This window comes from Triticum aestivum, chromosome 3B (assembly GCF_018294505.1).
Source record: "Triticum aestivum cultivar Chinese Spring chromosome 3B, IWGSC CS RefSeq v2.1, whole genome shotgun sequence".
NCBI classification, from domain to species: Eukaryota; Viridiplantae; Streptophyta; class Magnoliopsida; order Poales; family Poaceae; genus Triticum; species Triticum aestivum.
This window is the reverse complement of record NC_057801.1, coordinates 670357369-670366285: the sequence shown is the minus strand read 5'-3', so window position 1 is coordinate 670366285 and position 8917 is coordinate 670357369. Positions and strand designations below refer to the sequence as shown.

The following is an 8917-nucleotide window of genomic DNA, read 5'->3' as shown; positions in this document are numbered from 1 at the left end:
TATTTATTTTTATTTGGTGGGCTCTTTGGCCTCTTTTTTTATTTGGTGGGCTCTTTGGACTCTTTTTTTTAAGTCCGAAGCCTCATCCCGACTTGTGGTGGAATCATAGTCTTCATCATCCTTTCCTCACTTGGGACAATGCTCTAATAATGAAGATCATCACACTTTTATTGATTTACAACTCAAAAATTACAACTCAATACTTAGAACAAAATATGAATCTATATGAATGCCTCCGGCGATGTACGGGCATATGCAATGAATCAAGAGTGACATGTATGAAAAATTATGAAGATGGCCTTGCCACAAATACGATGTCAACTACATGATCATGCAAAGAGCAATATGACAATGATGGAGCATGTCATAATAAACGGAATGGTGGAAAGTTGCATGGCAATATATCTCGGAATGGCTATGGAAATGCCATAATAGGTGGGTATGGTGGCTGTTTTGAGGAAGGTAAATAATGGGTGCATGATACCGACGAAAGTTGCGCGGCACAAGAGGGCTAGATAAGTGGAAGGGTGAGTGTGCGTATATCCATGGACTCACATTAGTCATAAAGAACTCATATACTTATTGCAAAAGTATACTTGCCCTCGAAGCAAAGTACTACTACGCATGCTCCTAGGGGAAGGGTTGGTAGGAGTTAACCATCGCGCGATCCCGACCTCCACTCATAAGGATGACAATTAAAAGAGCACTTCACGCAACAAATTTGTCACACAACTTTTACCATACGTGCATGCTACGGGACTTGCCAACTTCAACACAAGTATTTCTCAATTTCATAATTACCCACTAGCATGACTCTAACATTACCACCTTTATATCTCAAAACAATTACCAAGCATCAAATTGATCCTAGTGTTTAATGCACTTTCTATGATAGTTTTTATTATACCCAACTTGGATGCTCATCATTCTAGGAAAAAATTTATAGCCATACCAAATACCATGCTGTTCTAAAAGACTCTCAAAATAATATAAGTGAAGCATGAGATATCAACAATTTCTTCAAAATTAAGCCACCGCCATGCTCTAAAAGATATAAGTGAAGCACTAGAGCAAAAACTATCTAGCTCAAAAGATATAAGTGAAGCACATAGCATACTCTAATAAATTCTAATCAAGTGGGCTTCTCCCAAAAGGTGTGTACAGCAAGGATGATTGTGTAAAACTAAAAAGCAAAGACTAATATCATACAAGACGCTCCAAGCAAAACACATATCATGTGGCGAATAAAAATATAGCTCCAAGTAAAATTACCGATAAACAAAGATGAAAGAGGGGATGCCTTCCGGGGCATCCCTAAGCTTAGACTTTTGGCTATTCTTGAATATCTTGGGTGACTTGGGCATCCCCAATCTTAGGCTCTTGCCACTCCTTATTCCATAGTCCATCAAATCTTTACCCAAAACTTGAAAACTTCACAACACAAAACTCAACAGGAAATCTCATAAGCTCCGTTAGTGAAAGAAAGAAAAACCACCACATAAGGTACTGTAATGAACTCATTCTTTATTTATATTGGTGTTAAACCTACTGTATTTCAACTTCTCTATAGTTCATACCCTTACATACTAGCCATAGATGCATCAAAATAAGCAAACAACACACGAAAAGCAGAATCTGTCAAAAACAGAATAGTCTGTAGCAACCTGTAACTCTCGAATACTTATGCAACTCTAAAAATCCTACAAAAATAGGAAGTCCTGAAAAATTTGTATATTGATGTACAGCAAAAAGAATCAACGCAATATCACATTTCTGTGAATTACTAAAATTATTTTTGTGCGTGCAAAGTTTCTGTTTTTCAGCAGAATCAAATTAACTATCACCATAGGTTATCCTATAAGTTCTTCTTGGCACAAACACTAAATAATGTCATGCAGCTGCGACTCCGGCCCGCCTAGGACGAAAAGCTCATTCTCTGTCATGATTTTTTGTCATAGAAGTAGGAGTCCACCATATCTATGATGATACTGGGTTTTGTCACAATTATCGTCATAGAAGTGTCATAAGTAAAAAAATCGTTCGGCCCAAAATGTCACGGATGTGTCTTTTTTTTGTAGTGGTGGGGAGCAGCAGTGGGGCCACGAATCCCTCGAAGATTAGATCCCTTCGGATGTCAGCGACGTAGTTCAAGTTCCCGAACCTGATCAGGTGACCAGGGCGTAGCTGTCGACCCGCTCGAGGCGGCCGGTTGAGTCGGGATGTAGCACGAAGCCGCCGAACACAAAGACCTGTCCGGGAAAAAAAGTCTCCCTAGTCATAGTATCATTGTTGATGAAGAGGCGCGCCATTGATCCTTCTGTTGACAATACATCGGAGCTCTCAATGAAAGCACCAATGTCGGTGTCAAAATTGGCAAATCTCGGGTAGGGGGGCCCAAGCTGTATGTCCGAGGATCAATGGTAACAATGGACAGAAGGATACAATGTTTATCCAGGTTCGGGCCCTCTTAAAGGAGGTAAAACCCTAAGTCCTGCTTGATTGTATTCGATGAGTATAGGGGTTACAAGAGTTGATCTGCCTCGAGATTGTAATGGCTAAATCCTAGCTTGTCTAGCCTATGAATATTATGATTCTGTCTCCGGTCTAGGCCCTCTGGATTATATAGACACTGGAGGGGCCTAGAGTTGTACAGAGTCAGTTTACAGAGAAAGGAAACAATATATCCAGACACTTAATCTTGTCGTTCACGCATACAGGAGTCCCAACTGGACACGGGAGGTGACCTTCTTCCTTTATCTTGACAGCCCATCAGTCCGGTCCATGTTGAATAGGCCGGATGCCCGAGGACCCCTTAGTCTGGGACTCCCTCAGTGACCCATGAGGGGAAGATTCCCTATATCATATGAAGGCCTTATAGCTTGGTTTTGGGCCTCTTTGCTCCTTTGCCTCCATCTTTGACTTATTCTTTTATTTGTCTTCTTCCTTTGACTTATTGATCATGAAGTTTTCGTTGGACTTTTGTTGACCGGGGGGTGACTTTCCTCGACTATTGTTGACCTCTCCTTGACTTGTATAGGACTGAATTTACGTTGACCGCCCATGTGGCATACCATGTAGAATAGGGGTGGAACCACAATTAGGATCGAAGCCCTACAAGAGTCATCTATACCACTTGAGATAAATTTACATGATTAAACCTTTGCAGAAGTAGACACATGGACCCCATATTACTAAACCAACATAGTGCAATCGATCACAAGGCCCCTTGAGGCCATCATCTTGCCAGAGTCGACCGACCACCACCGCCGCGTGTGCTTGGATCGTCTCCTTTCTGATCTATGTTTGTCGACCAATTTCACTAGTCTGCCTATCCTAACCCACGATGCCGTTATACATTTGCGCCAGATTACACATATCCGACACCAATCCACCAAACTTCATCTTGACGAATATGCCCTATGCCATCCTTGAAGTTGTCGCGTATTCGCGCGAATACGTGCAAATCATACATCCTCCATGTACTTCTGAAAAAAACGATATGTATTTTGAGGAAGCTTCCATACACAATCCGGAACGGAAGCTGTGCGCGCGCACGTACGCGCCTTGGATTCCTATGCATATACGTCCTCGAAACTAACTCACATATACCCCGTCAAGCTGGACAGCATATCGATCGAACATACCTAGGGCTGACATTACCGAGAAGACTCGCGTGTCTCCACGACGGCGCTCGCCGTATATAAATCGCCTTCCCAGGTGCACACGCTACGTACTTCAAACTCGGGATATCCTCCCTCTCGCGCGCCCCCTTCTTGTTCCCTCGATCCCTATCTCGGTCTCCTCCCCTCCTTTTGGCCGCATCTCGGCCTGTTTTTCGCACGTTACCACCGCCATCTTGGGAAACACCGATCGACCGATCCCGCGGCTGCATATACCTTTCTCCGGCTCTCCGCCTCTCTCCATGGCTTGCTCGTGAAGGCTGGCTAGCTCCCGGGAATCAGGAGCCAGAGAGGTATACGTACTGGAGTGCGCGGCTCGTCCTGGCATCGCATCGTATGCTTTGCTAGCCGAGCCTCGCAAGCGATCCGCCGAGCTTCCCGTTTAAATCCGTCGACCGATCGATCGATCAAGCGGCAGAGCTCTCCCCGTCGTTCATGTCGAGGGGTTTTGGTTTTGGTTTTGCCGCGTAGTGGCGTTGTACGCTTGCGTTTTGTTGCGTGGCGAGGCGACAAGGGAGCTCGGCCATGAAGGGCGGGGTCGTCGACGACTTGAGGGTTATGTTCACGAGGAAGGAGTCCTCCACCTGCCTCGCCAGGTCAGTGATGTTCCTCGTGATCTTCGCGGTCGGCGTGATCGCCGGCCTCTGGACGGCCACCGGGCCGCGCACCCAGTACACCAGGACCATCAACAACATCGTCTTCCCCAGCAGCAGCACCACCACCGTGTACGCCGAGGCCGGCTTCGCGGAGTTCGTGGCCCCGACGCGGCTCATGCACGACATGACGGACGAGCAACTCTTCTGGCGCGCCTCCATGGTGCCGGTGGCCGCCGAGTACCCGTTCAAGCGCGTGCCCAAGGTGGCCTTCATGTTCCTCACCGGCCGCGGCGAGCTGCCGCTCGCCCCGCTCTGGGAGCGCTTCTTCCGGGGCAATGAGGACCGCTTCTCCGTCTACGTCCACGCGCCGCCGGGGATGACGGTGAACGTCTCCACCAACTCGCCCTTCTACGGCCGCCAAATCCCAAGCCAGGTACGTAACGCACGTGCCACACGACACGACACAGCACAGCACAATGCCGCCGGCGCCATGACCGGCGGCATGCATCCTCACGTGCGGCCATTAATTCTTTTCCGCGTGCGTACGTGCAGGAGACGGCGTGGGGATCGATATCGCTGATGGACGCGGAGAAGCGGCTGCTGGCGAACGCGCTGCTGGACTTCTCCAACGAGCGCTTCGTGCTGCTCTCGGAGAGCTGCATCCCGCTGCACAGCTTCCGGGCGGTCTACGACTACCTCATCGGCTCACGGCACAGCTTCGTGGAGGTCTACTTCCAGCAGACGAAGCAGTGCCAGGGCCGGTACAGCCGCCGCATGGCGCCGGCGATCACGCTGCAGCAGTGGAGGAAAGGCTCCCAGTGGTTCGAGCTGAGCCGCGACCTGGCCATCAGCGTCCTCGCCGACACCAAGTACTACCCGCTCTTCAGGCGGCACTGCCGGCCGTCGTGCTACCCGGACGAGCACTACCTCCCGACCACCGTGAGCATGCTGCACGGCGCGCGGAACGCCAACCGCACGGTGACGTACGTCGACTGGTCCAAGGGCGGCGCCCACCCGGCCAAGCACACGGCCGAGAACGTGACGGCGGCGGCGATCCAGGGCATCAGGAGGAGGAGGTGGAGGAACGACAGGCCCTGCTATTACAACCAGAGGCCGACGTCGATGTGCTTCCTGTTCGCCAGGAAGTTCGCGCCCGACACGCTCGGGCCCCTGCTCAACATGTCGTCGGCGGTCATGGGGTACTAGCTAGCCCCCGCTGCCGCCGGCGGCGGCGATGATCGGACCGATTCTTCCATGTTTGTAACTTAGGATCTATATATTCAGCAGCCTCTTGACCACATTGTGACCCGTGAACATAAAACGCCTTCTCTTCATTTGCCGGCACCACATCTTGTCGAATTCGCTACAGTATGTATGGCCTTCGAAAAGAGGGGAAAAAAAGAAGGAAGGTTAGTTTAGGCATAATCATTCAGCAGCATGTCTCCACCACGTTGACTGGTGGAGAACTTGTTGCCTAGTTGTCCCAAGGTGTTTGTGCAGCACCTACTGGCACTAGTGCAGCACACACAAGTTGCTCTCTTCTGTTGCTGCTGGGCTACCAAACGCCAATTGGCACTGAACCACCGCAGCTCCCAAACAGGGTTGGTTTGGTTGCTCTTTCCTTTCCAGGAGCATCAGGGGCCCAACATCTGCTGGAGGAACTGCGCTGCACCAACCATCAATTCCAGCTCCTCCTCCCCTCCCCTCACCTCAGCTAGATCATTTCATTCAATTTGCGCGCTCGAGTACGAGCGATTCATTGCCATGGTCCAGTTCTGTCGAATTCTCCGGATCGCCCGGGCTTTTCTCGCCTACCAAATGGCCCATCCACGATCCAAGCATCTGCAGCAGTATGATTAACTGGTGAAACTGTCCTGAATTCCTTGAGATTTAAGCACCACCAGCATCAACAGCGTGTCAGTAGGTGACAAGGAAAAGCTGGGGAATGCACAAAGCAAACCTGTAAATTCCTCGGCCAAGCAAGGGATTAGGCGAAGCTGGCACCAGCGCACGCTAGTAACTGACGGAATGAGCACCAATTAACTGCACTCTGAGGTTGTTAATGGAATGAATGAGCTGGAGGCATCAAGAGGCCAAGAAAACAAGGCGAGATCTCGCGTGTACATACAGCTCATGGACCAAACATTTACTATACTATCCACATAATGCTTGGCTCACGTTTCATCATATCATATATATAGAGAGAAAAACTGAACTGTATGTACAAGGACCCATCTCTTTATGTACTAACACCCTCTGGAGAGGTATTAACAGCACGGCCGGGAAAACTTATACATACAGCTGGACCTAACAACAACATTGCAAGCTCACTCAGGTGCAGTCCTTGAGGATTTCAGCGAGGCCGGCGCGCTGCTCGTCGGTGAGCTGCTCCGGGAAGACGATCTCGAGCTTCACCCGTAGATCGCCCCGCGCGCCTCTCTGCTCGGCGATCGGCATCCCTTCGCCTTTGATCACCTTCTCGTACCCAGGGCAGACGACCTCGTCGTCGAACGAGCAGCTCACCTTCTTGCCGCTCAGGAGCCTGAATGAGAATGACCAGCCGGTGAGCGCGTTCACCAGCGGCACCTTGGCCTTCAGCACCAGGTCGTCGCCCACCCTCTTGAACGTCGAGTGCTTCTTCTCGGCCACGGTGAAGACGGCGTCCGCCGGTAGGCACCCTGGCCTCTCATCCCCCATGCCGTCCAAGGTGACCTTGTGCCCTTTCCTCCACCCCGGCTTCACCATGATCGCCTGGGTCACCTCCTTCTTAACTATTGACCTGTCAAAGGCATTAATCATGTGATGGTGATTAGCCCAACAACATTCCCAGGGGATAGAGTCTAAAGGAGCAAGGAAGCTCAGGAGTCATTGTCTCTGAACCCTCCTAGGCCATGCCCTCACATGCACACGAAATTATGAATTAATACCGTCAAAGGACCACATCTTTGTTAGATTATAGGTCCAAAAGAAGGGTAATCAAAGCCCCCAACAAACTTGCATACACATATGTGGCAAGGAAAGCAACTGAAGCCTTAGAATTATCCCCTCGAGACAGGGCCCTGACACTAAACCCTTTCCAAGAACATCATTAGTGGTCGTATTACTCTCATGTTAGGTAGGATAATCTTTGCAAGGATAGCATAGATGCCCGCGAGGTGAAAAAAGGCGCGCACCGGAGAGCAGTTGCCTAAAGGCTTGGTTGTTATGTTCCAAAGTAAGCTAAATATTCCCCTGACGAATGCAGGAAGGTAGGCAGGCAGGCTATAAAGCAGTTCACCCACTGTAAAAAACAAGTGCGGCGTAGGCTGGAAAGGGAGCGGCAATGGTGCTGGGCTACTGTGCATCGAGGATTTGGAAACAGTGCGGCGAATTGGGGCGTGGGCGCAAGGTGCCAAGGTGGAATGGATGTCGCCGTCAGGAGCAGAGTCTGAATTCTTGCCTACCCTGAAATTTTCCAGGCATCGATCCGTCGAAATCTCCTATTTACATGGATGATGAATCACATCGAGCCTGTACCGCGTGATTTGATATTTTGTTTTCTTGAAGAATTCAGGTGAAGTTTCAATCAGTCCTGCTCATGGATTTGGTGAGGGGGAGGGGGAGGAAGCGGTGAGCGAGTGGCAGTACCCGTTCTTGGTGACGACGTCGCGGGTGAACTTGACCTGCTTCTTGCAGCCGCGGCAGAGCTCCTCCAGCGTGCACTCGAGGGCGCGCTCCAGCGGCGGCGCCTTGCGCATGATGGAGCTGGAGAACTCGGCGAAGGCGCGGCGGCCGCCCGTGTTGCCGGAGCTGTAGACCTTGGTGAACTCCCTGGCCGGTGTGGCGGGCGCGCTCCGCATGCAGAAGTCGTCGCTGCGCGACCTCGCCATGCGCGCGCCGCCCCCGCCGGCGCCGGCGCCGAACGTCCCGAACATCTCGGCCGCCCGGTCGTCGTTGCACACCCCGAACACCGCCCTGTTCTCCTGCTGGTCCAGGAGCGCCTGCGCAACCAAAACAAGCCCACGCCGACAGCGAATCAGGACGAGCTGCGAATGCATGCGGTTTCCACGGCGGCGACGCACGCACGGAGGGAGGCGCCCGGGGAAGAGGCGGGGGGGACACTGACCTCGTAGGCCTCGGTGATGGCCTTGAAGCGCGCCTCGGCCTCGGGCTTGGAGGCCGGCGGGTGCTTGTCGGGGTGCCATTTCCTGGCGAGGCCCTTGTAGGCGGCGCGGAGCCCCTGCGACGAGGTGCCCCTGGGGACGTCGAGGATCCGGTGGTAGAGCTCCGGCGGGTTCACCATTGGGGCCGGAGGGGGGCGACGCCGCTGGAGATTCGGTCGCGGGGGAAAGCGAGAAACGGGGGAGGGAGGAGGGAGTGGTGGGTTTGATGCAGAGGGAGGTGGTTAGTGGCAGAGAGGACGAGGAGGAGAGCGGAAGCAGAGTGAGCCAGTGGGGGAAATGAGTGGCTTTTATGCAGGGCGATCTATTTGAAACCCGTTGGAGCGACCGAGCGAGAGAGAGAGCGAGGGATTTGTTACTACTAGTGGTAGTGCATGTGGGGCCGTATTGTTAGGTTGAATTGTCAATGGATGGAGCCTTCCATTGCTCACGTCTCCTTGTGAAAGTGAAAAAGAAATATCACCCCCTATGTCGCCCCCGA

The 8917-nt window shown here is 51.5% G+C and overlaps 2 protein-coding genes across 2 annotated transcripts; one reads left to right on the top strand and one right to left on the bottom strand.

Annotated features, from left to right (window-relative positions):
- Nucleotides 1–3614: 3614 nt before the first annotated feature.
- On the top strand, nt 3615–5701 carry LOC123071603 (glycosyltransferase BC10). Its single transcript, XM_044495184.1, has 2 exons — nt 3615–4709; nt 4829–5701. Exons 1-2 carry the CDS (start codon nt 4206–4208, stop codon nt 5480–5482), a joined length of 1158 nt encoding a protein of 385 aa, XP_044351119.1. The 5' UTR covers nt 3615–4205; the 3' UTR covers nt 5483–5701.
- Nucleotides 5702–6445: 744 nt separating this feature from the next.
- On the bottom strand, nt 6446–8715 carry LOC123071604 (dnaJ protein homolog 1). The gene is made up of 3 exons (XM_044495185.1): nt 8382–8715; nt 7904–8256; nt 6446–7055 (listed from the first exon to the last, which is right to left on the bottom strand). The coding sequence occupies exons 1-3, from the start codon at nt 8556–8558 to the stop codon at nt 6608–6610; spliced, it is 978 nt and encodes a 325-aa protein (XP_044351120.1). The 5' UTR covers nt 8559–8715; the 3' UTR covers nt 6446–6607.
- Between the last annotated feature and the right edge of the window lie 202 nt (nt 8716–8917).

Bases quoted from the DNA above. Each gene is read 5' to 3' on its own strand.
- LOC123071603 (XM_044495184.1), top strand. From the start codon at position 4,206: ATGAAGGGCGGGGTCGTCGACGACTTGAGGGTTATGTTCACGAGGAAG. The intron at 4,710-4,828 runs GTACGTAACGCA...GCGTACGTGCAG, and splicing joins GCCGCCAAATCCCAAGCCAG to GAGACGGCGTGGGGATCGAT.
- LOC123071604 (XM_044495185.1), bottom strand. From the start codon at position 8,558: ATGGTGAACCCGCCGGAGCTCTACCACCGGATCCTCGACGTCCCCAGG. The intron at 8,257-8,381 runs GTCAGTGTCCCC...TTGGTTGCGCAG, and splicing joins CCATCACCGAGGCCTACGAG to GCGCTCCTGGACCAGCAGGA. The intron at 7,056-7,903 runs GTACTGCCACTC...TGCCTTTGACAG, and splicing joins GACGTCGTCACCAAGAACGG to GTCAATAGTTAAGAAGGAGG.